The sequence below is a fragment of the Charadrius vociferus genome, unplaced genomic scaffold (assembly GCF_000708025.1).
Source record: "Charadrius vociferus isolate BGI_N301 unplaced genomic scaffold, ASM70802v2 scaffold105, whole genome shotgun sequence".
Classification (NCBI taxonomy): Eukaryota; Metazoa; Chordata; class Aves; order Charadriiformes; family Charadriidae; genus Charadrius; species Charadrius vociferus.
In genome coordinates this window covers 106932-132820 of record NW_009648543.1, presented here as the reverse complement: position 1 = coordinate 132820, position 25889 = coordinate 106932, and the positions used below count along the sequence as shown (strand labels likewise).

The 25889-nt window shown below is 41.0% G+C and overlaps 1 protein-coding gene across 1 annotated transcript in view; it reads left to right on the top strand.

Annotated features, from left to right (window-relative positions):
* Positions 1 to 25889, top strand: part of FRMPD4 (FERM and PDZ domain containing 4) — a 121700-nt gene that overhangs the window by 67714 nt on the left and 28097 nt on the right. The window contains exon 5 of the mRNA XM_009885949.1: positions 21797 to 21842. Coding sequence (XP_009884251.1) covers positions 21797 to 21842 — 46 coding nt within the window. The remainder of the gene's footprint in view (positions 1 to 21796; positions 21843 to 25889) is intronic.

Sequence of the window (25889 nt, the reverse complement as noted above, 5' to 3'; positions counted from 1 at the left end):
TCCTCTGGACCTGCTCCAACAGATCCATGTCTTTCCTGTGCTAAGGGCTACAGAGCTGGATGCAGTACTCTGGGTGGGGTCTCACCGAAGTAGAGGGACAGAATCACCTCCCTTGACCTGCTGGCCGCACTTCCTTGAATGCAGACCAGGATACGGTTGGTCTTCTGGGCTGCAAGTACACATTGTTGGCTCATCTCCAGCTTTTCATCCACCAGTACCCCCAAGTCCTTGGCAGGGCTGCTCTCAATCCATTCTCTGCCCAGCCTGTATTGATATACAGGGGGTTGCCGCAACCCAAGTGCAGGACCCTGCACTTGGCTTTGTTGAACCTCATGAGGTTCACACAGGCCCACTTTTCAAGCTTGTACAGGTGCCTCTGGATGGCATCTCATCCCTCAGGCATATCAACTGCACCACTCAGCTTGGTGTCACCTGCAAACTTGCTGAGGGTGCACTCAGTCCCACTGTCTGTGTCACTGATGAAGATATTAAACAGTACTGGTCCCAATATTGACCCCTGAGGGACACCACTTGTCACCTATTTCCATCTGGATATTGAGCCGTTGACCACTACCCTCTGGATGCAACCATCCGACCAATTCCTCATCCACCAAACAGTCCACCCATCAAATTTATTTCTCTCCAATTTAGAGAGAAGGATGTTGTGGGGGACTGTGTCAAAGCCCTTACAGAAGTCGGGTAGACAACACCTATAGCTCTTCCCTTGTACACTGATGTAGTCCCTCCATCATAGAAGGCCTTTGTGTTGGTCAGGCAGGACTTGCCCTTGGTGAAGTCATGATGGCTATCTTGAATCACCTCCCTGTCTTCCATGTGCTTTACGTTGTTCCAGATGGAGCAAAAATACTGCTGAGGATACTGAGCTGCCCTCACTGTCCTGAAGCAAAACCTCTCAGCTTTTTTTATCCTTATGGTGCTGTCCACAGGGGTGTAGCAAACTTGTACTTCCAGGAGTTTACCAGGGAAGAATTTTGGGGGCTGTATCATCAGAACATTTCTGCTGGTGGGTTATGAAGCCCAAGTATCTACCCACTGTGGCTGTGGACCAAATACCATGTCTGCCCTCTGACAGGGGCCATGTACTCATCCTCATATCACTCCAGCCTACAGCACTGTGCACTGAAAGAGCAGCGGTCAGCTCCCAAGCAGGCAGAAGCATGTCTTGGCCAAGACAGTGGTGGAACCCAGGACCTGCAAGATCACGCTTTCCAACCCCTGCGCTGAGAGGCTGCATGGGCAGGGTGCAGAGGGACCTTTGGGGAACGGGACTGTAAGATCAAGGAAGAAAGACCAACTGTGCAAAAGGGTAGGTGATTGAGGAGATCGTGGAAGAAGGTTACATACAGGGCATGAAGGTTAACATACATGGGTGCCTTCAGCTCAGAGGCAGTCTTGCTCTCTGTTGTGTGTCTTGGCTGGGGGGTGGCAGTCTTTCATGGTCCAGTCTTTGTTGTCTGACTTCCTTGCAAGCTGTTGATGATGCATAGCATTTGGTAGAGCAGCCCCAGAGAAATCCTGTGGTGCCTGCCATCTTGCAGTTAACTGTGCAGCATGGTGTTGCAGAAACCTCACACTGGGTCTTCCCACCTCAAGCTGATGGCACCACTGTCACATGGTAATAGCTGGCGAAATTCCAGAAGTTCAGAAATCTAGGGAAAGGAGTTTTGAAAGTCGTGTGCTGGCATAGCAAGGCAGGTGCTATTTCCCAGCGCAGTGTGTTGAATGTGGCCTCTGGTAGTAAAAGCTTTGCTCCAGAAGAAGCCTGGCCAAGGTGAAGCGCAGCGTAGATGTGCCTGTTGCTTGGACCAAGTGAATTAAAGCCGTTATCATGAGCATTCCTGTCTTGATCCCCTTGGCTCACAGAACTGAAGCTCAGCCTAGGGTGAAACTACCAGAGGCTGTTAAGAGGCAGCATTTTGTGCCTCAGCTTGTCATTGCATTAAATAATTCATTGAATCTGACCTTTCAGAGCAGTACATTGTAGCTAACGAATGAATATAAAAAGGATATAAAAAGGAAAAAGAAGATCAAGTGGGAGTAGGGAGGCAATATAAACTTTATACATAACCATAGAATGTCTGCAGTACTGTCCGTTTCTGAAAGTGTGCCGGTAATTGGATGTAGTTTGGGAAGAGCAGCAAAAATGAGCCAGAAGTTCTCCCTTTTATGAGAGACATAAGAAGCTCAGCCTAGTTAGGTTATTGCAGGAGACATCAAGTTGGCTTTATCTGAATGTGGACATCTGAACAAGAAAGAACTTGGATAGCAGGCACTTCTTCAGCTTGGTAGAAAAGTACAGTCCAGCCCTAAGAAACTGCAGCTAGTAACACCCAGAAAGATGAGAGAGCGAGCGCTGTGCTCATTCTCTGTCATTTCAACTGTTTAAATGATAATCTTGTATCTGTTTGGAAAGATGTGCTGTAGCTCAAGCAGAAGTTAAGGCCTCCACAAAACATCTACTAACTATGGTGAGCGAGGGGTTTGTGTTTTGCAGGAAATCCGATCTAAGTTTTATTTTGTTCTTAGGATCTTTGAATGCATAGGAGTAATAAGACTGCCCTTTCTCGTATCTAAATTCTGACTATGAGCAGCTCAAAAAGCTGTGCTCAGTCGCTGTGGGATTATCAGCCCTTACTGGGAAGGTGTGGCTTTTCTGGGAAGGTAGCAAAGCCAGTAGTCTTATCTTACAGCAGTAACTTTCTGCTCTTGGGCTCTTGCTCCCTGTCACCCATGCCCATGTTTGGTCTACTTGCGCTTAGCATCACGCAGAGTGTCTTTCAAGGGCTTGCCCACAGCTGGATGTGTTCTCCTGCCTTGCAGCCTCACCAGATATTAATGCTGTGCAGGACATGACTTCTTTTTTCTCTTTTTTTCTTTTCTATTTTTTGAGGTGTGCATTATTTCACTGGAGCTAGTGAGCTGTTTTTTGAGTGGAAGTCAAGTGCAGCATGATAAGCAGTTCCTTTCCTGGTACATGGTGCTGAACATACACAGTTTACAGTGTGTTTCCTTCAGCTTTTAGTACTATTTTTTTTTCTGCACTAAATGCTTGGAAAAGTTCTGTTTTGGCAAGTGCAGCTCTGAATGTCAGAAACAGTAGGAAGAAATAATAATTTGGTTCAGTTGTACTGTGGTGAAGATTATGGCATAAGTGCCTTAGTCTGATAGGATTTACTGATCTAAGACTTAGTTTTTATTCAAGCAACAGTTTGTTTACAGTAGGGATTAATTACTCCTAATGCCTTGATTAGAAAGACAACATTTACCAAAGCATGCAGTAGCTATTTTGAATAGCTGCTTTACTGCACATTTTTAAAATGTATTCATATGTTACAGTTTATATATTTCACAGAAAGCATAGTTTATTGAGTAAATAGTAAACTTTAAAAAGCTATTCCAATATGTGCTTGTATAAATGTTTGATAGATGCTTCTGAACAGCTAAATTGTCTCAAGCAAAAAATATTGGGATTTTGAATTGCCTGCTGTCTTCATAGTACTCTCTTTGTGACAGACTACCAATATCTTCATGAGAGTTTTTCCTTCAGCTGCTGCTTTAGAATAATTACAGTGGTTTTGCATATATGTCATTAACAATGAGGAGAAAAAAAAAGCTCTTGTCAAGGCTGTTCATTTAGATATCTGATGCATGAGACAGGATAATATGAATTTTCCAGTAGGATACCAGTTGCTGCTCATGGTGCATCACCAATGCACTGTTTTGTTATTTCAAAGAAGGTAATATCATTATAAACATGGATTTTTGTGTCTAGCTTAATTTATACAGACAAATTTCAGTGGCTCTTTGGTCCAAAATACATTTTTTATGATAGCTGTTTAACAATACTGTTATCACTGTAAATAGAGCAACAAAATACAGCATTTTACAATTATTAAACATGATACAGTGGTAGCGATAGTGCTGTTTCCCCTTATCCTGCCATTGCCAGATCAATTAAAACTCCTGCCTGTTAAACAGTCAAGCGCAAATAAAGCAATTCTACAGCTTTGTAAATTAATTATTTTTTATTTACCTGAGATAGATGATGATTTGGTTTTGCAGGCACAGAGAATAACGCAAATTTTATTTTTTGTTTAGGGACAGCTCTGAACATGATTAATATTCGGTATGTTGAATCTATAAATGATGTGTCCGTAACTGTAATGCTAAAATGTATACTGCCTGCTTCTAGAAATACTTACCTTTTGCTTTCTGGGAAGAAGTGCCTACTTGTTTAAGGCTTTGTTAAGGGAAACATTTGACAAAGGTCTCTTGAAAGGGACAGGAAAGGTGTTGCTTTGCCACCTGTGCTTAGTTTTCTTGGGAACTATGGAGCAATTTTCATCCTCCAGCAAAATGAGTCTCATCTAAAACCTGCTGAAGATTGTGGAAACCTTTTGATGGATTTTGGGGAGATTTGGATCAGGCTGTTTATGGATTACCCCATGGATTACTTGTAGTGGCTCTACTTGTAGCCTTCCAGTTTATTTAAGATATAGCTGTCAAATGGTGGAATAACACGCTTTAAGAAAGCATTTATCCATTTGATGTAGAGTAATTCAAGGAGTGGTTTTGTGACATGCCATTCCTGATGGCTAGCCATGCCGGCCACTGCAGATCCCTTTCCTATCATTCTCCCTAATTCCCTCCCTTCACTTTCCCGTTGCTCTCCCTTCTCTGAAACTGGGTGCTTACCAAGGGCTTCAGAAAACATGAGGTGAAGATTAGGTATTTCAAGTAGGCCAAACCCATTTTTAAGGTAATGGTATATATTGCAATACAAAACCATAGAGGAATAAGAAACTGAGGAGTTTTTAGTGTGTTAGGTTTTATGACTGTACAAATGATGATAAATGACAGTTGTAAATAAATGAAACATTCAGAGGCTTCAAATTTTTGTGGTTGTTTTGTGCCTCAGTAGGATAGTCTACGCCCTGACTTTACTACCATTTTTTTCCCTGCATCACCCTCTGTTTGTACCAATTTCATATCAGCATCTCAGGGGCACAGTACAGACACACGTGGGGCTGTCGTAGCTTGCAATAGCAGTCTTCAACTTCACTTTCTACCTACAAGAGAAAAAAAACAGTGGATATTTTTTATGCAGTTACTGTACAATAGCAGGCAGTTGGAAGTCCTTTCCCTATATTTCTCTCATAAGTCCAAGTTAAACCATTAGGTAATTTTGTTATAAGTCATGGCATTCATGTGAATGGGTGAAAATCCCAGTCTTGTTTAAGTGGAAGAGCCCAGTCCTGTTGACTGCAGAAAGAGCATAAAATCATAAGCTCTGAAAGACCAAACATGTGAAAACAGAAGATACAAGTTTATCATAGCTTTTAAGTCATGGTAAGCTTTGATACACCATTATTTAATGCATGAGTTTGACAGCACTGAGATAAAGTTTCTGATATAAATCAGTTCATCTTCTTTTTCCTGAGGCTGTTTCACTATGAAAAGAGGTTAGAGGGGGAGGAAATGGAGACCATGCCCAGGAGAGCTGCCTTTGCCATGTCTCCTCTGCTACTCCTCTCTTCATCCTCTTCCTCACAAGTGTTATGTGTAGTTTAACCATTTATCTGATGGATTGTAAGAAGTACCTTTATATGCATGATCACTGCCATCTTTACACTAATTATAATAACGGAAAAGTTTTTGAAATCAAATTTCATTGCTTTTCATGTTTCTGTTTTTACTTTCCTTAAGTTAGTTGGTTTAATTTTCCAGTCCTCAGTACAGTGTTAGAGATGGAAACCCAAAGCAGGCTGAATCAGAAATGTCTCCATATTTCAAATTCTGACCTATTAAAGTACAACTTAAATAAATAAAACAAAATATGTGGTTAATTGATAGCACCCTTCTTTACAACCTATATTGTAATGTGGTTTTCAGTGAAATCATCTTCCTTCCTGAGCTAAGCATTTTGTGCAGAGAAAGTTCATTAGATTCAGAACTTACAGTTACATTCCATGTAACAGATACTTCAGTGGTGATTGCTGAAGTTCAGGAGAACTTTCATGAGAAGCAAATGTCAACCAAAAATGTCAGTGCTGTGTGTACTGGGTAACCTCTGAATGTGAGCATTATCACAAGCTTTTATGAAACAAATTAATCATTGGGAAGGGGAATACAACAGTTTAGGAACCACCAGACCAAATCAGATCCAAAGTCCATGTATTCCAGCATTTTCTATCTGACAGGACAGGTTCCAGTTGTTTCAGAGAAAGGTCAGAGAGACCACGCAATGACTTGTTTACAGAATATTCTCGCTTGGGGAAGATTTATTTCTACAACCCTTTCACTAGAAAAAGTATAAGCATTTTTTTTTCCTCCCTTCGTTTTCCTACATATCCCCTAACAGTCCTGAATGCTCTTGGTAACTCCTGGTCATTTTTTTCTCCCTTAAAAAGCAACACAACAAGAATCTACAGGTTCCTGTTTTCCTCTTTTCTCTCCAACACACTGTAACATTATCTTCCCTTCATTGGCTGCACATGTAATCAAAGACCTCCTTAATGAATATATATATAATATGGATTCTTCAAGTGGAAACTGTAGACTTATCCTTGTCTTCCCCTTTCTGTTCCATCTTCCCCGCTGTAGTGCACGGGAATGACTCTTTGTGCAGATCTCACCCTTACTCTGCAGAGGGAAAGAACTCATATGTTTCCAGAGCAGTATAATTTTCCAAATTACTTGTTAGTAATTTGTAGACCGACAGGCAGTAGGTGGCATCTGAAGGAGCTGGAATATTTCCCAGCCTAGGATACAGGAAGAAAAGACCACGGGTTGGAGAGGAGCCATCCCTTCTGCCCTTGCTCCTCCTGGCAACTCGGGGGGCAGCTAAGGCAGCCCACCATTCCTTTCATCTCCCTCCCCACAAACCAGCCGAGATAAAAGGAGTGGTCTAAGTCTAAAGGTCTAAAGTCAGAGTAACATAGCTGTAGGGATCTATAAGCACCTCCAGGGGCTGGCTTTGTATAACCAATGAATTTGTTTTGCAAGCCACCAAACCAGGGATGGCCTTTGGGACACCTGGAATTTTTTGCCCGTGACCAGAAAAGGAAGAGGTCTTCAGGCCTCTGCTCAGATGGGGACACTGCCCGGACGTAGAGCAAGGCAGCAGCGGCACTGCGAGTGAAGCACAAAGTCACCACCACATTTTGCAAAACATTGAGATGCATCAGGCTGAATAAATAGGTTAATGATATTGGCAACAGCAGCACGCAGAACAGCAAAGCAAAAGTTAGACATTTGGTCTCACAGGATGAAGCAAAGAACTCAGAGAGTGTATTGTTTCTAATTGCCTTTAAAAATGCTGGTAGTACATGGTTCAAATGCTGAACTTTGGGGTTTTGAGGGGCAAAGATCACCTTCATAGGTGACCTTCCTGAAGCTTCCCGTCTGGAGATTGGATCTTCAGAAGAGCCACAGGGAAGGTATGAACTCTGAACGTTTCTCGGGAAGCTGCAGCTGGGGAGACGGTAGAGGGAGGGAAGCAAACAAAATAAATCCTCTCAAAGCTCTCTGATCTCCCTCCTCCACTTTTCTTTTTAATGATTAGCTTTGATAATCTGATTCTATAAGGATACTTCTCTCCCCTGCTTCTTTATACGATTTTGTGGCTGTTGATCTTTGTAGGCTAAGAGCTCATGCCCTGAGATTATCTTAGCATGACTGAAATGCAAAAAGTCAGGATAGGACAGAATTGGGGAATGAAAAATATCTTGAAAATAAATAAAAAAATAAAGGGATTTGCAAGATTTAAAAGACTTTTAATAGGTGGATCATTATCTGTAGAATAACAGATTAATAATAATTTGAACTCTTCTATTTTTTATTCTTCTCTTGCCATACATGACATGAGGAATTCATGAAATGCACCTGGCCAGTTTTATATCTAGTTTGGGTTGCAGGTGATAAAAATGCATGATCACTGTTTTATGACCTATCTGTTTTGATTTTGTTCTTGCTCTCATCCACTTTTCGCTGACAGATTCAACCTAAAGGCAAAATTATTCTATCTAACACGCATGCGAAAAAATACTGACCTGTAGATGTGAAGAAACTGCGAGTCAATACCCATAATCTAGCGCTTTGCATCAGCAGTAAATGTAATTTTAAAATAATGTTTTAATTTGCTTTTTTTTAAATCACATTTGCAGTCTAATTAGACTCCAGAGAAGTCTCCAGGTTGCCCAGAAAAATTACTATGTGACTACATAATGAAGAGTATTATGTCCATTGGAACATAGGAGATGTTACGGTGGTTTCTGTCAGACTCAATTTTGACAAGTCTATTTTTAATCTTGCAGTTTGAGATATAGCCTTTAAAGAACATGTATCCCTTGCATGCTAAATCTTCTGTTATGTCCCCTTGGAGAACTGAATTTTAATGCACGTCCTTGGAACAAGGAATTTATTCTTGAGCAGATAGATCATTGTCAGTGTGTACAAATGAAGAAGATAAGACGTTTGAAGCTTTTTTTTTTTGATGCTTATCTCGTGATTGCAGCTGAAGTGAGGGATATTTGTGGTGCCTAACGACTTTATCGACTAGCTTTACATGAAAGTCCTCAACATACTGATGATGAAACAGAAGTATCAGCTGTTCGAGAGAAGAAGGGGGTGTGCACCCAAGAGAACAAAACTGCAAACCCCTGAGGTTGTTCTTCGTAGGAGTTATTTTGTAGAAGGGAAACCTTGATATCGCTCGGGGTTTTTTGACTTGTTGAAGTTGTATTGTTTGCCTGTATGGGAGACCCTTTTATGCAGCATCCTTGAGTCAGCACAGATTACCAGAGCCAGCCCTGCAGTGGCCAAAGCCAGGTAGTGGAGCTGAGGTGGCCACAACCCTGTGTGCAGCCTGCTGGCATATTTGGGCATGTGGTTTTTTGAACAATAAATCTGCTCCCACACCTGATTGAAAATTCACCTCTATGAGCTCCAGCTGTTTAGAGTTCGGCCTTTAGCCCAAAGTAGCTGCCTGTAGCCACGCTGAAGATGGGAGGGACTATTTGCAGCTGTCCATCTCATTACAGACAGCGTCTCGAGAAGTACTCCAAGCTGTGGTACCTCATGCCATCAGGCAGCCTGGGGTGAACCTCGCCGCCAAAGCCCTGTCAGGAGGGGTGCCGGGGGTGGACCGAGCCTCTCAGCTGCGGTCTCTCACCTCAGCCCACTTCCAGTTCACAGGCGAGCATCTCCCTGCTCCGTCCCAGGCTGGCCTGAGACGGCTCTGCCCGCTTAATCGTTTTGTGTCAAAATATGGCTCGATACAGCAGAGCGCCTGTGCCGGGAGCAGGGGCTGGGGCAGTGTCTGTGCCTGGGCCTCCGCATGGCGTGCTCCTTGCCCAGCGGCGTGGGCCTGGAGCCCCTCTGTGCCAGGAGGCACAACCCCAGCAGGTCCCCCCTCCACAGAGGGGGCTCAGCGCTCTGAACTGCCCCGTCAAGCCACAGGGGACGTAAATCTAGCTGAAAAAAAAACCAAAAAAAAACCCCCAAAAAAACGAGTAGACCAGATAAATTATTTAGAAAATGCCTATAAAATTAATTTAGCAAGTCGCATGAAGTCAGTCCTTTCTTCTTTTTTCCCCTATATCAATATCCATCTTCCCTCCTACCACCTTCTGTCTGCAGCTAAACGGCGAGTTGCGTATTTGCCTCCTCCACAAACAGCTTCCCCCCTCCCCCTTTCCCTAAAGAGCAGAGAGAGGTTTTACTGTTCTTCTCCTCAGTCCTGACCCTCACCCGCAGCTTCTAAGGAGCAGGAGAGGAGAGCGATAAAACTGGTTAATTTTTCACTTTTTTTTTACTTTTTTTTTTTTTTTTTTGCTGCAACGCGGCGGTGCTGCAGAGGCGGTGGGCTGGGGCTGGCCTGAATGCAGCACGTGTGCGAATCCTATCCCCAAGTGAACTTTAATCAGGCTGGTAGGGATAACGAAGCACCGGCTTGGCTCTGGAAGTGTGGGCGTTTTCCTGGGGGGGGGAAGGGTATAACTGATATTGAAGAGGGTGGCATGGTATTTTTACCGCTGTTGTTGCCCATCCGATCTAGACTAAAACTCACGTTGGTGCATCCAACTGCACTGCAATTATATCTTCATTTTTCTGTGTGGATAGAAGAATGCAACTGTTCAGCATTTTATGCGTGGTTTGTGTCTGCAGGGTAATTTTCTTCTCCCTTTTTCAAACATCCCCCCCCAGTATTTTGCAATATTTTTGGATTTATCAAGGAAAGATTTCGGCTTAAGTGTAATTTAAGTTTTATCTTAAGGACCACATTTATGTGCAGCATACATTTGCTCTGTAACTTTTCAGTGAGACTTCTATTAGTGATTCTTTGTCCCAAGGAAAATGTAAAGCAAGTTATGTAGTTCTAGTGATATAAAAGGGGGAAAAAAATAAAAGGTATAACAACGTAAATACATTATAAAGTTAACCAGCATAAATATTTGGATGTATTGAATGAAAATTAACAATATGATTTTGAAAGGTTGGACAGAGTTTAAAATAGAATAGATTTTTAAAGTCATATCTTACTGATTTTAGCACAATAAACAAATACATCCTGTAAAAAACAAAAGAGAGGTGAACCTTTGAATTTTAAACATACTGGATATATGGTATATATTCATGGACTTTTCAATAACTAATGCAATTTAACAGAAGCAAGTGGTTAATTGGCTGGCAACAATTCTGACGCAATTTCTCCTCATACCAGTCTACATCTTAAATATATTAAGTAATGTGTGGGGACGCAAATATAGGCAGACAGGTTGCATGTCGGGACTGCTGCTGTCTGAATTACTGTGCCACGTACACGGTAGCTTCAGAAGAGTAGTCTCTTTGGCCGCCCATCCAAATCATTACAAAATCACATTTGCCATTGCTTACACTGCTTCAGTGGTACATGGATATGTTTTTGGCATCTGACCAACCAATTTTCTATTCCAGACTCAGTAAGCAAAAATCATTCTGCATTAGTCTCTGCAGCTCAGTATCCATCAATTTTCTAATCTTGCAGATATTATTATTATTATTGTAGTAATAATACCAACAAAGCTGAAGCCACTGACCACTGAAAGTTTTGTTAATGAGGAATAGAATGAATCTTGTTTTCTTGGAACATTTATGTCTTAAAACTATTTCCTTCAATCTTTAATTATTTAAAACATGATAATAGCAATGTGTTCTATAACAAAGAATAGAGATACTCTTAGACTGGAGCAGATAGTCTAGTTCCAAAAAAGCAGATAAGACTTAAAAGCAAAAATAATAGTGTTCGGGCATCTGAAAGAAAAATACCATTTACTCTTTGAATGATTTTTTTTTTCTTAAGGAACAGTAATAAAGCCAATAATATTGAACTGAGAACAGTATAGAATATAGTGCTTGCAAATACAATATTCTTCAGAATTCAAGAGCTTTATCTCATTTCTGACTGCGTCTTCCTCTTCTTAATTTCTCTGTCTTTATTGGCTGGATTACTTAGAGCTAAGATAATGTCTGTGAAGGACTTCTCACACAAAATAGCCCTATGTGAATGTTGCGCATTATTAATAAAAACTCAGATAACTCTCTAAAACAAGATGCTCCTAAAGCATTTAACATTTAATCAGCAGGATTTATCTGATGTTTTGCTTTTTCAAAAGCATTAAGGAAAAGAAAAAATTGAATAGCTGCAAGAATGATGTATGTGAACGCCTGACCTTTCATTACTACATACACAATGCCCTAACCTGAAAGTGAAAATGCCAGTGCTGTACAGATTATGAATAGCAGCTGTAATGATTTCTATTGCTACAAATGAAAACGAAGCTCTGATCATAAAAGATTGTAGTTAATTTGTCACACAGTAAAAATATCTTTAAGATTTTCACATTTTTAGTAATCTTTCCTCCTCTTTATATGTAATTCCCATAGATCTCTTTTGCAATCTTATTGATACAGGCATCGTTCCTCTACAGTTACTGACATCTTCAACTATATTTTATTTCACTTCCTTATTTCCAATTTGAAATTTGATTTTAGAGTACCTGATCTCCTCCTTTCTCAGCAAGGAACAACAAGTTTATGTCAGTGGTTATTTTAATTCATTGCCATGATTATTTATTCAAAATGTTTGGCATTAGATAATGCATTTTATTGAATTCCTCTTTCTGTTGATCTCTTATCTGCCATACTACATAGACTGACCAAACCTCATTGTGCAAAATGCTGCACCAGCGTATGGAGTACATCTACTCTCTGTCCAAAGTATGTCCACATATGACAAAAATCAGAGTAGGGGGATACTGTTGGGAGAGGAGAAGCACTAATGAGGGAATATTTGCACTGTATTAATATATGAACTGCCTGACTTTTGTCAAGACTTGGTAGGCAGAGGAGAGCTCTGCTGGAGGCAGGTTTTTATTGTTGAAGGCAGCAGTGTCAGTTTGCCTGCTGCCAGAAGATGCTGTGACCATCACAGCAAGGGCACTTCCCTTCACATCCTTGCCATGCCATTGTGGCCATAAGCAGTCACTTGTCAGTCCAGCTTTGGTTTCATGGTGCACCTTGCTTGTTCAGTTTCCAGCGCTGTTTTAAACTGCCTATGACCTGGGCACGGAGTTACATTTCTGTGAAATCAGACAGTAGACGTGACATGAAATTTTTGTTGGCTTCTTTGCTAACTTTATGGCATTAGTTGAAGCTAAGACAATACCTCATTCTGCATAAAATCTGATTTAATGAAGTTTCTGAGCATGCTGGTACTGATAGACACTGTTGACACACTGCTCCGGACCTGTGCAGCACAAAGTCACAGATTTTTCAATCCGGTACGGGAAGCCTGATTTAGTGTATTGTCAAACCATCACCATAACTGTTGATCTTTTGCAACTGATTTTTTCCCTGATTCTGGGTGACTATTCAAAGAATTATTATTTCTCTTTTATTCTTTTTTCCCCATTGTCAAGATGTCCTCATCTTAAGCATGCTGCTCTGCCACTTATAATGAAAAGAAGTAGCTCAGCACTGATGAAATCAAAACTTTGGTTTCCCATGGGGCATGAGAGGTCTACTGCAGCCACACTGGCGAAAAACATGTTTACATGAAGGGATGATCGTTACTTTGTAACACAGTGTCAGCAAAAACAGACATTAACAATAAACCATAGAAGAGATAATTCATTTCCTAAGTGAAAATTTATGTTGTGTCTCTTTGAAAGAAAAAAATAAGAACCCAACAAGGCTTCATTATGGTGAATAATAGTTATATTCACTCTGAAACATCCTTTTCAGTTGCTAGATTGTCTTGTTAATCTCTTTTCAGCTGAGATAAGTGAATGGAATAACACAGATTTTCAGGGTTTGGAAAGTCACCTCATCATTCCCTTAAGTCCTTTAAGCTTCATTATTTTGTCTGTTTCCAATGTTGAGGTAAAAATTCAAATGACTATGTGACTGCATCAAGAAGTCTAAACAACTGCTGAAAATTCAGTAGACCACAAGAAAGCCTTTCTTAATTGAATTCAGATAATGTAGAGGAACATCTGGGACCTGTACAGAAAAGCACTCAAGGTGTTTCAGTCCCTTTCTTTCCCTCTCCCAGGTAAATGAACTCAGAACATCCAGATATATTTACAAAAATTTAGAAAATTAGAAGAATGTTGTAATTACATTTAGCATTTTTCAAATTAGATTTTGCTGTGACCACGTATGCAACTGTAACAAAGTCATGACGGCTCCATTTTTGAAAGTTGAAGTTAAGAAATGACAGAGTAATCAGAATAGATTTCATAATCGTTGCTAGGTCTCTGGTGGCTGCACCAGAGAATTGGTTCACGCCACTCTTTCAAAGCATAATCTTTCATGTCAGCGTTGGGTTGGATTTTGTGGAATGGTTAGAATTTACCGTGTTGTGTATTTTGTTCTGCAACCTCAGTCTTTCAGTACAGTCCAAGTTCCTGGAAGCCCTCAGTAAGTGTGTTAGTGCAAAAGATAAGTGATCCCAAGTTAATTGCATGGGTTTAACGTACCCAAGTAGTGTGTGCGGTGAGCAGCTGTTGCGTGCCTGCTGGCATCTGCACATGGGCAGCTGCAGAGTGGGAAAAGAGAATTGCACTTAGCTCACTTCAAAACCCTGTCTGAAAGTGCTCGCTCAAAATGCCCACAGAAATGCCATTTAAAAGTCATTGCAGTCTGATGGAAACAACACAGTCTGACAAATAAAGATCAGAAATTTTCAGGAGAACGGAACTGCCCTTTCCATGGTGAGACCACCCTGTTCTGTAACGATTTTGTTTTGATAGTGTTGTATAGTGGCTCCATAGCACCATTCCTAAGGATACCTCAACAATAGATGTCTTGGGGCTGGCTTATGTTGCGCTTTGTTCATTACACTTTGAGAATTAACTTTTCCTCAGAGCTTCTGAGGCTTTGGCAGTTAATGATAGGGAAACTAGCACTGAAACGTTGGCGTGGATGAGTGACCTGAGAGACCAATATTACCCTGTTTTATCTGTCTTTGATCCTTTAAAACTAATGTGCAGAAAGTCTAATTAGAAGAGGACAGCTGAGCAATTAATTAATAGGGGAGTAAGCGCTACATTTTTCTCCTTGGCAGTATGGCATCTTCATGCAGCGTGAAGTAATTTATGCTGTGATCATGTGGCAGTAGCATGCGAACAGTCGGACTTGGTGAAAGTCTCGGTCCATCAGATACACATGCATGCCCATCTGGCTCTCGGTTTTCACACTGGCCAAAATGAGCAAATACTGATTCTGTTGGAGTAGACAACTCCAGTTTTAGTAACTCTTAGTATGTCCTCTACTCCGTCTTGAGGTTTAACCCCGAATTCTATCAGGGGCTGAAGGAGACCGTCATGGATCAGTGTAAGTAAGAAAATGGTTGCCTGAGGAAGGCGGCCTAGTCAATGTAGAGTTTTCTACATATTGCTGATATTCAGAGTTGCACTCCAGAATTAATCATAGTAATGTAGTAAGAAGGAGCTGGTAAGACACTGTGTGGTAGAGGATCACAGGTAGCATCGCTCAGCAGTTAGATCGCAGCATAACGCTGCTTCTTGATATTCAGACAGCCTTACCACGGCACTCTTGTACAGCACATAAGTATTTACTGTTTGACTAACATTTTGGTAACTCAGTTACAAAGATTACAGCCTTATAGTGGAGAATGTAAGCAGCTGGACACCTTTGTGTATTTGTGGAGAGGAGGATTATTTTGGCTAGAGGTAAATACAGGTCTTCATAAAGTACTCAAATTCAAAAACAACTTCTTTATAGGGCTCACCTTGCCATAGTGCTAATAAAGGAGAAAACGGAGTGAATGTGGGACATGTGAAAGCTTGACAGTTGGACAGCCTTAGAGAACGGTAGGCTTTTTTATTCTCAAAGCCTTTACTGCAGAGGCATCTGAAATGGCATCTCCTGTATGAAAACCTGCCAGCGTGCCACAGCCCTGATCTAAAGGGACCACTTCTGTCGGAGGAAGCGAGCGTAATTCAGCCTGCAGACACACTCGCTTCTTGGCCCCTTACGGAGACTGCCAACAAGGGTTCCAATTAGTACCAGCTGCAGACTGTGACAATTTTAAAGATTGACTTTCACACCATGCCAGACCTTTAAAAGAAAGAAGAACATTTATATAAAATGCAATTTGCTTTGACAGTAATTTTCTGTATGCTATTATTGAAGTTATTTATGTTCAAATCAGAGTATCTTTTCTTTCAGCTGTGTTTCTGCTGCTGTTTGACCCTGCAGTGCAGTAATAATCCCATGCTTATATCTTTTATACTTTATGTGGCAGTGGTCATTTCAAGCATCCATTACTTGCACAGTTTTTTAGGGCTCAGACATTCCAACAGGAATCCTGTAAAATTTGCAGATTCTTGTGCAGATTGCTTCTTCTGCTGCAAGTCCTCACATGTTTAATGGCAGACTTAAATTTTAAGGACCTTGTGAAGCAGCAGGGCTATTCAAATGAAACTGTGGGGTTCAGGAGTTCACAAGTTGAAGTTGCTTGGGTGTCAAGAGTATTTCACTGTATTGACAATGAGGCTAAGGGCAGGTAGTACCATTAGGAGTGGTGGAAGAAGCAGCCACTTGCTTTCCAAACGTGAATGTAATCCGTCTGCCTGCTGCTACCAGGGATTCCAATGTGCCCTCCCTATCTCCAAAAATAAGACCCAAACACCATGGTCTTTGTGTTCTGTGCTCTGTCATCCCAGGAAAAAACAGCCTCTAACCTGATGTTCCCATTCATCTCTTAGGTTGTTCCTCGTGTTCACCCTCAAAGCAAGACCTTGGCCTCATGTCCCATCTCCTCTACCCATAGACCATACAACCTTACTCATCCTCCCCAAACTGGGACCCCACACCTCCCATTTGTGGTAGCGTACCTTATTTCACGAGTCTTTTGCTACCTTTCTTGCCTGCTGTGCTCCTGCAGCTGTCTTCTGAGATGGAATTGGGGAAGTAATGCCATGTGTGGCATACCCTGCCTTGCCTGCATAGCATAATGGCAGAATAGACCACATCTAGCTCTGTACGGGATCTTCAGAGAGACTTCCTGGAGGTCAGTGCAGCCAGCTGGACAGGCAGAGACTGAAATCCCACTGCCACCCTTCAAGCAGTTCTTGTGCCATGCATTGGCAGCCTCTTGAGAAAGTAAATTTTTCTGTGTTCCCCTAAAAATTGTCTGGAAAATATCCTCCTCCTGGGCTTGGAGAGGTCAGATTCTTCACCTGCTGCTAAAGCAACGTTCATCTATGGGTAGATGTAATCAAGAGGCCGGAATGACCTGCCTACAGTAGCATGGCTTCCAGCCTAGTTTAATCTATTGTACTTCTCAATTAGCAGCTACTGAGTCATGGCAATGTTGCCTGTAGTTTGTGTGCTGCACTGTTGCCTTTGGAAACGGAAGGGGAAGATCCCCACACACCATGGCTCTCGCTGGAGGAGTTCTCCAGTGCAGAGGAGCTGGACTGTGTGGGCTTTTAGCTTGTGTGTTTGCACAGTGCTGCTTCTCCTGTGACAAAAGTAGCTTTGGGGAAAGGCATAATCTTCTTAAAGCCTCTCTCCCCCTGTCCCTCCGCATTGTTTCATGGGTGTCAATTAATACTGGGTTTGTTCACTAGCTTGTCAAGGTTCCCCTATCCACTCAGGCAGGTTGGCAGCATTGCAGGACCTGGAGGCACGCTGGGGATGGGGGAAGGGGGTAACGGGACTGCCTAATAACAGCAAAGGATGAGTCAACACTGGGTTAAGATGGGTCTATTCTGTCCCACTGAAGTCCCTCCGGAAGATGTCACCATCCCTGGAAATAAATCTAAGCAGATCTCTGGGCAATCTGTTCTTTTCCACAGAAACTGTTGCTCATGATAAAAGTCTGACAAAGTGAAATCTGAAGCTTCCCTAGGTGAAGAAAACTACTGTAGAACAGGTTTTATGTAAAAATGTATATACAGTTCAAATCAAGATGAGCCTTTTGAAATAATTCGAAATGTACTACAACAGAGTGACTTTGCAAACTCTTTGTTCATTGTTCCTGCCTTAATCGTCATGATCATGAAAGACATTCAAATGCTGAACGTTTTTTTCTAGCCTAGATGCTCGAATTTGAAGATGAGTTCCACTTAGCTTTGAATAGGGCATTTGAGGTAACTTGTTACATTTTGTAGTTAGTTTTTTACCCACTGATTTTTATTTCTTTACTTCAAAAATGTAGTGTGAAGCATACTGCAAATCATGACATCACACTCCATAGTTGTGAAATTCAGACCTCTCTCATCAATAGCGAGACCCAAAGTGAAACAGAGGATCCTGAAGTAGCAGAGAACAAAACATTTCAAAGCAAGAATTTCAGAATTTGGTGTTCAGTGTGCATGAAACAGAGACAAGTGATGGTTAAGAGAAAGATTTTTCTTAATTGCATTCCCTGTAAAAGAAATTATTTAATCCCTAATTTGTTCATCTTCACTGGGAAAGAAACCTAGTACTCCTCTAGTATGTAAAATTGCTAAAAGCTCTTAAATTAGCATAAACAATATTTTTCCATTCTCAGTTCTTAAGAGTGAGTACAGGTAACATACCTCTTTTGTCTCTATTCATGTGCTATATTTGCTGTAGGACACATATGAACAACAGAGCCACTTATCCCATATGTCCCAGATACTGGGAGTCCCCCCATTTCCCCCGTCTGTCCCTGCATCCCTTCCCCTCTTCCAGCTAGAAGGAAGCAGAAGAGAGACAGTAATTTCCAGCCACAAGTTCACAGACAAAGTCAATGGCAGGCATCCTAGCTGAATGTTAACGCCTCATGTAGCCTGAGATGCGTGATACTTAGTAATACAACTTTAACCTTTATAATGCGCCGTAATTTGATTCTTGAACCATCTATATTCTCTCCTTGTTACAGTCTAAGTAGCTGTAAGGAGTAGGGAGAACGGACAAATATAATCACCACATGGGGCACGGGCAAGGACAAAGAGATGAATCACTGAAATTCCCATTGCGGTTTTCAGATTTTAGCCTTGTTCTCACCGCTTGATTCTAATGTCAGGAAATGAGAGAAACATGATGATGTTTTATTGTGATGTTGGTGTTAGCTGGTCAGGTGGCAGAGCACCCAAAGAGTCCGCAGCTGTTGTCCAAGCTCGGAGTTGCAGATGTTTGGTCTTGAGTGACTCTAAAAGAGTATGTAGATTTAAAGGAGAAATAATTAGGTTGTGGTTAAGTGAGTATGAAAGGTAATAAAATATCTGTAATATAAAATCTTTTTTTTCTTTACTTTAGTCACATTCTTAAAGGAGGAAAGACATTTCAGGGGAAAAGTAAGGCTACAATTGTTTCTTTTAGCCTTTGCCACTATCTTTCAGAAGTTGTTTGAAAGAAGTAGCTCACGTTCAAGTGTGATGACTTACCTAGTTTATGTAATCTAATCTAAACTGTTCATATGTTCTACTGTCACACATGGACATACACATGTACACATAAATTAAGCCATAAAACTTACAGGTCACAGTACACTGTCAGAGATTCCATTGTTTTTCCATTACTGTCATATATACAATACATAGTACAATTGACAGTCTCCAGTGCTGGGCAAGGGTTATCATTTAGATATATAGGATTTGCTAACAGTATTGGAAGTAGAAAGTGATGTGCTGCGGTATGGAGTTTTGAGTTGAGAAGGTTTTAAAACGAGCAGTGGAGTCGTGACCAAGTAGAGCAGATCAAAAAGCTGCTGATTAAATATTTATTTCTCTTGTAACTGTGCTGTGTTTCGTATGTAGCATGTCTTTTATAGAAAATGTTTTCTTTAATATTGAGGGGACTGTACGTGGTACTTGACACCTCCTTTGTGTATGTGTAATGCTCCAAATGGCCTTATTATAGCCTCAAATGTTGAATGAGTGGTCCAAGGTCTAGCATCCTACTAATGTGAGTGGTTATCCTGTAAGAAAGTCTTGTCCTCAAAATAAATCTTAGCACTGATGACCTTTTGGTTTAAAAAAGCTCTTGTTTTATAAAGCTCTTGTTAGCCTAGGATGAATCTCACCTACACTGGCACTTGGACAAGTTTAATAAAAGAATAGTGAAGCACTGAAAAACATTTTGAGGAAAAGCTGATTTTCTTTTTTAAAGGCCACTCTCTAAGGTAGCTGGACTGCAGGAGGGAGGGGTGGTTGTAATCTTATGTTTCATGAGAAACATAAATTAGTGGGTTGAAATTAATTGAAGAGGTCAGTTGGGCATGGAGTAGTTATCCCAGGGCAGCAGTTTATCCCATAGCTAACAACTCTGCGGGCTTTTCTGTCTACAGAAAAGAATGCCTACAGAATGCCTAATAGAGCAGTGACAAATTGGATAGATGTGGATAGCATAGATGCGACTTTGAGATTCTTGAAATATATTACATTTCTTATCATGCATTTTCAGATTCCCAAAAATGTGGAATGTAGAACGGAAAAAAAAGTAGCAGGAATCCTGTTGTTAGCCAAAACAGAATAGAGGTTGCTTTTTTTTAAACTATAAGCTATGAACTCTTCAAGAATAACAATGGAGAAAAATAAAGAATAATTGTGGAGATTTCCAAAACTGTAGCTTGCAGACCTTAAAAATGAACTGTAAATTTTCAGAAATATGAACACTGTAAATAAAGGCTGTTTCATGATTGGATAAATAATTTCTGGAGTTTAACTTTTGAACATGTTTTACTGAAATTAAAAATAATTGTGGGAAATTCCTTAAAGTAGTTATAATTCTATCTAAAGGGGATAAATTTATGCTGATTTTTGGCAGGATGTTTAATTTTCACCACATGTAGCTCCTCATTAATTTTTTTTTTACTTTCTAACTTAATTTTATTTCTGTTGTTCCAAGCACAGACAAGTGACAAAAGCCTTTGATCCCACCTTTTAAAAAGTCTACCTATACTCTTTTAGTGTAGTGATACAAATATTTAGTAAGAGGAGTAAAAATTGAAGCTTAACAAATTTTCTTTAGTTAGGGGATATTTATCAGACCTTGCCCCTTGTGTCACTGATGGCTTTGACAGAAGTAGAATTTGTTATCCCAGTTGGCCTTCAGACATGTGTTGGCTTCGTCAAGTACAGCCTGACTTTCTAGACCGATTTTCTGACTGTGCCTTCGGTCTCTCCTCTATTTTCTTTGCTTTATGGCTTTTTATGTTGCATATCTGTGGTGTGAATATGCATATAAGGTGACACTGTATAAGATCAATACAGTGTGATTTATTTTAGTTACTTCTGCTGAATAGGTCAGACATGCCAAATCAGTTACACTTCAGTTAGCCAGGCAATAATCACATAAATGAACAATGAGTTGTGTTTGAAAGTAGTAAAACCAACAGAACATCAACTCCATCTCAACAAAATGGCAACTGACCTTTTCTTAGCTAATATTGCCCTCAGCAGCCATCTGACCAACAATGTAATATAAGAGATACTGACTCTGATGGGCTTCTCTTCCTTCTTCTTCTGCTTTACCCTTACTTTTCCCCAGTCATCCACCAACAACAACTGCCCACCAATAGTCAAAGTATACGTTTGCCATTTGTCTAGACCACTTGATCATATCAAGACTCCTAATACTTTCGTCTCTTTATTGTGTACATCAGTTGGGTTTTCCATTTACTAGTTTCATCCTAAAGAAAAGCTGTTTAATTTTAAAGAAAAAACTCACTTCAGCAGTCTTGTAAAACCATAAAAATTCTAATGGGGTTGTTCACCAAATATTAATCTTTTTCCACTCGTTTAAAAAGGTGAGCTAGAGAAGAAACGGAGGCTAAATTTTATCCTCATTTTTGTTTTGAAAGCACTGCTGTTTTCAGATACATTTGGCATTAAGTGTACAAGAGCTAGATGGTATAAAAAGTGACTTGCATTTGTAAAGTAGGTGAAAGAAATTCGTAGTCTATAGATGCTGAACTGGTGGGATTACTCAAATGTTATTCCATTCTTGCTGGAGAAAATCATTATTGCAGCACACGAGTGTCTCAGATGAAGCAAATATTTCATAGTACAAACTGTAAAGTTAAGTCAATTCAATTTGTTAGATTGGAAAAAATATTTTTAATATCCATTGTTATTTTGGCATATTATTCATCTCTTTAATTCTCTGCTATGTGATTGTAATAAACATTTTGCCATATTACTGCAGTTTTCTCCATTAAAAAGAAAAGCTGGCTATCTGTAATGAATAAAAGTATGAATCTTTACTTGATCTTACTTTTTTTTTCTTTTTATAGAAGCTGCAAAGAATCAATCCTCCTTACTGTTGTTCAACCTTACCCTGTAAGTATTGTCAGTGTTTTCTGAATTAGTTTCCTAGCAACATAGCAGCTTTTTTTTCTGCCTGTATTCTGTGTGTGTCTCTACCTTATCTGTGCAATAAAAAGAAATTAGTGAGATAAAGGCTGTGTCTCTTAAAGGTGATGTTTAAGGCTGCGTTACTGCATCCTGAGCTCAAAGACCACATTAACAAGTTAAATAATAACAGTATCTTTAAACCCATACCAGGAAGACAGGTAGAGCAGGACGCTGAGTTCTGCTTCAGTTCCTGATTTGTTGCAGCTCCTGGGTTTTTCTTAATTCTGCCTCGATCCCACAGAGTTACGCTGCCATATCAAACCAGCTGGACCTTATGCAAGGGAGGGCTCTGCATCTCCAATGCAGGGCGTGTGGAGGTGAGGGCAGAGAAGAGACAGACAGACGACTGTGTGAGACTGGCTTGAAGGGACAGGGAGAAACTGCAGCCCACCTCAGAGCTTAGCGGCTTGTGGGAGTGGGTCCATGACCTGTCCGCTCAAACCCATCCTTGAAGAGGGACAGGTGAAAATGGAGAGAAGCCAAGCCAGGGGAGGAAGCACATCTCTCTCTCTCCCCATGCATCCATGCACAGCCATGCGCACCTGCAGGCTGCTGAGGGACCTCAGCCATGCACCAGGAGTGATTTCAGATTCAACAGGTCCATTCACCTCCCTGTTGGCCAGCCTGATACACAACAGTTTTGATTAACAAGGGGTAATTGCGTCGTTTCCACCTAGGAATAAGAGATGAGGTGGATTTGACACAAAGACGTGGTAATAAGGTTTATCTGATGAAGCTGCCAAAATATACGTCTTGCAAATGCAATTTGGTCAGTGCTGTGTGGCTTCATACTACTCGCTAGCCTTTCTGGCTAGTTAGAGGTGGCAGTGTAGTTGTGCTGCTCCTGTACCCTTTCTAGAAGCCAGTCTGCACAGCACCTAAATCATGGAGGAAAAGCACGCTTTCCCCAGCAAAACCAGGCAGGGGCTGCCGTGCTGCAGGAAGACCACTGACGGGAAGGTGAGCAGGGATCTGGGTGACATCAGCCTTCTTAAATGAAAAGGCAGGCATGGTCTGACTGACTAAAGAAGCCTAACCACCTTCAAAGCTTGCTGGATTGCAGCCAGTGGTTTGGATCACAGGGTATATGTATAATATGGGGGAAGAGAAATGCTCACTCACTTGCCTTTTTTATGCAGGTTGCCTTATTTCATCCATTGGCAGGCTTTTCTTTAAATGTCAGGTGAAGAAAGGGCATGTGCTTTAGTGCAGGTATGCGTAGCCCTTGAAAGTGGACAGTAAAGCGTGGTACTACATGTCTGTGAGGTGTTGTGGCCTGTTTATCACTGTGCTGCTGGTATGAGAACAAGCCTGTAGCTGCTGAACATGAGGGAAGCTGAAACTTGAACGAACTGTGCACTCCACGTTCAATTGGAGACCTTACAGTGCAGGTACAGTCCTTCTCCAGCCTTTGACCTGGAGAAGAAGGAGAGTCATGACCTGGCATCTTTCCAGCTCTTTGGCTCTAGGCCCTGTTTGAGGCCTGACAAGGCAGAATCTGCTCCTCTCATTACACTGCACCAAAGGCTAATCAATAACTGAACTACCTCTAGATGTCACTGAGCTAGTAATAGCACTGAAACACTTTTCTGTCCTGTCAGCCATTTGGGCCGATGCACTCGTCTCATACATGTATTTGTGTTGCCCCACTCTGGTATGTCTGTCAGAGTCCACCAGCTCTACCTCAGCAGACAAAGCACACATGTTTTCGGCGGTGATGGACGTTTTATCTCATGTAGGCATGAAGATTGTCTTCCCCAAGAATGTCCACAGAGCAGTCAGAAGATGCAATTGATGTATGCATATCGGTGCTAGCTTTAATTGACCCATTTTTATCCCAAAGTCAGGATGCATCAGTGGCATGAGCTTAGTTGGGAGAGCCTCAACTGCAGGACTGTTGCACCCTGCAGATCTCCTCTAGTTTGCGCACTCTTTATTGTACCTCCCTACCTGTCCAGACCAGGGTCTTGTTGATTCATAGCATCTTTCCCTTATCACTTTCAAGCTCAGGTTTTCCTGAAGTGGAAATGAAGGTGTGTGTAGGGATGGGGAGCAGTTGGGATACTGCCAGTGTGTGCAGCCCAGTTTGAGCTCTGAAGCAGTGCAGGGTCCCTCAGTTTATACAAACCCTGAGCTGTGAAGTCTTCCGGGTACTCCTGACTCACCTTGAACATCTGGCCCATGCTGGCTGTCATACTGCCACAACATTGCTGTCAGTAGTGCCGGAGCCTGTTAGGTGACATCCCTCTCAGCTCTGCCATCCTGGGTGTTGCCGCACTCCAGCTATGTACCTGTCCTGGTCTTCTGTGCAGGGGGTCCTCCAGCAAATACATTTTGTCTTACAGTTTGGAAACAATATTTATGTATTCAAAAATTATGATGCACATGTGTTTTCCCCTTTTCTTTAATTTTGCCTCCTCCATTTTTCCTTTTACTATTTTGCCAATAAAACTGGAAAGATGAAGTAGAAACCAGACAAAGGAAAAGTAAGAGCTTTTAAATAAAGATTGAACTTCTTCCCCATTCTTGGCAGAAATACATCTTTACAAACATTTCATCGATCTCTCTTCTTGATGGTGAACCTTTTTCTTTCTATCATTGCATGAAAAATATCTGCCAAGATGGATTACAAGATTGCTGTTTCTTAATTGTTTTTATTTGCACTATTTAGAGTGTGTTTTGTTTTCATGCTTTCAAGTAACCATCCTTTATGATTGCAGGTGAAAGTGGACGTAATCTAGATTTATAGTACTCTGTAGTTCACTTAGTACTTTTTCAAAGCTTTTGCAGATCATTTTTGCTTAAGTGCATTGTTTTGTTTAATGCTTAAACTCATTAAAATTTCATTTTAATTATGACCAAACCAAAGCATTAGGCTATCTTTTTCTTTCTATCAGTCTACAAATCTCTGCTAGCTTCATATCACCACTGCTCATAAGGAGGTCACTGAACAGCTAAAGCAGTTGAAGCAGTTCAAAGTTTTGATTTCTGAAAGTATAGTATTTGATTATCATTTCTGGCCATTTTATTCTGTAAATGGACTATCATTCTGATTGTTACCTTATTAAGTTTTAAGCATTACTCAAATGAAATAACTTGCCTGTTTTGATATCTGTTCAGATTTTATGTGTAGAGATCATTTGATAGATTGCTTTCATGATTAATCTCTTAAGCTCCTTGGATGTAGTCCGGGCCCAACTGACATCTATGGCGATTTTGCTGTGCATAAGTTTTGCAATGGGAAAAGGATAAGATCTTTTTCTGTTTTGAAAGAGATGCTTCTTGTTATAACACAGTTACATGTCTGAGACACCACGTTTGCAGAATGACTACAGTAAATGACACTTATTTATGGATGGTAATGATCGTGGCAACAATCTTAAACAAATCTCACAGTATTTTTCATGCTGCTTTGCTTTCTGGAGTTGTGTAACAGCAACAATTACCATATCTAGACTTGTGGTTGTAAAGAAGGATGTAAAAAAGAAACAGGTTTGTCACAAAGACTTCAAAATCTGAAGTGAAAAAGACTATCAAGGTATGGTTTTAGAAATCATTTGGAAGTCAGACGTGAGCATTTTGAACAAGATTTTTGACTGCTTGAAGTTGTGAAGTTGATATAGAAATTATGGCCTTTTTTCTGGAGGACAGGTGAGGTGCCTGGGGACCAGAGGATAGCCAATGTCACTCCAGTCTTCAAAAAGGGCAGGAAGGATGACCCGGGAAACTACAGGCCGGTCAGCCTCACCTCCATCCCTGGAAAGATGATGGAACAGCTTGTTCTGGGTACCATCTTAAAGCACCTGGATGAAAAGAAGATTATCAGAAGTAGTCAACATGGATTCACCAAGGGGAAGTCATGTCTGACTAATCTGATAGCATTCTATGACGAAGTGACTAGATGCCCTCATCGGGGAGGGCAGTGGATGTTGTCTACCTTGACTTTGGCAAGGCTTTCGACACTGTCTCCTG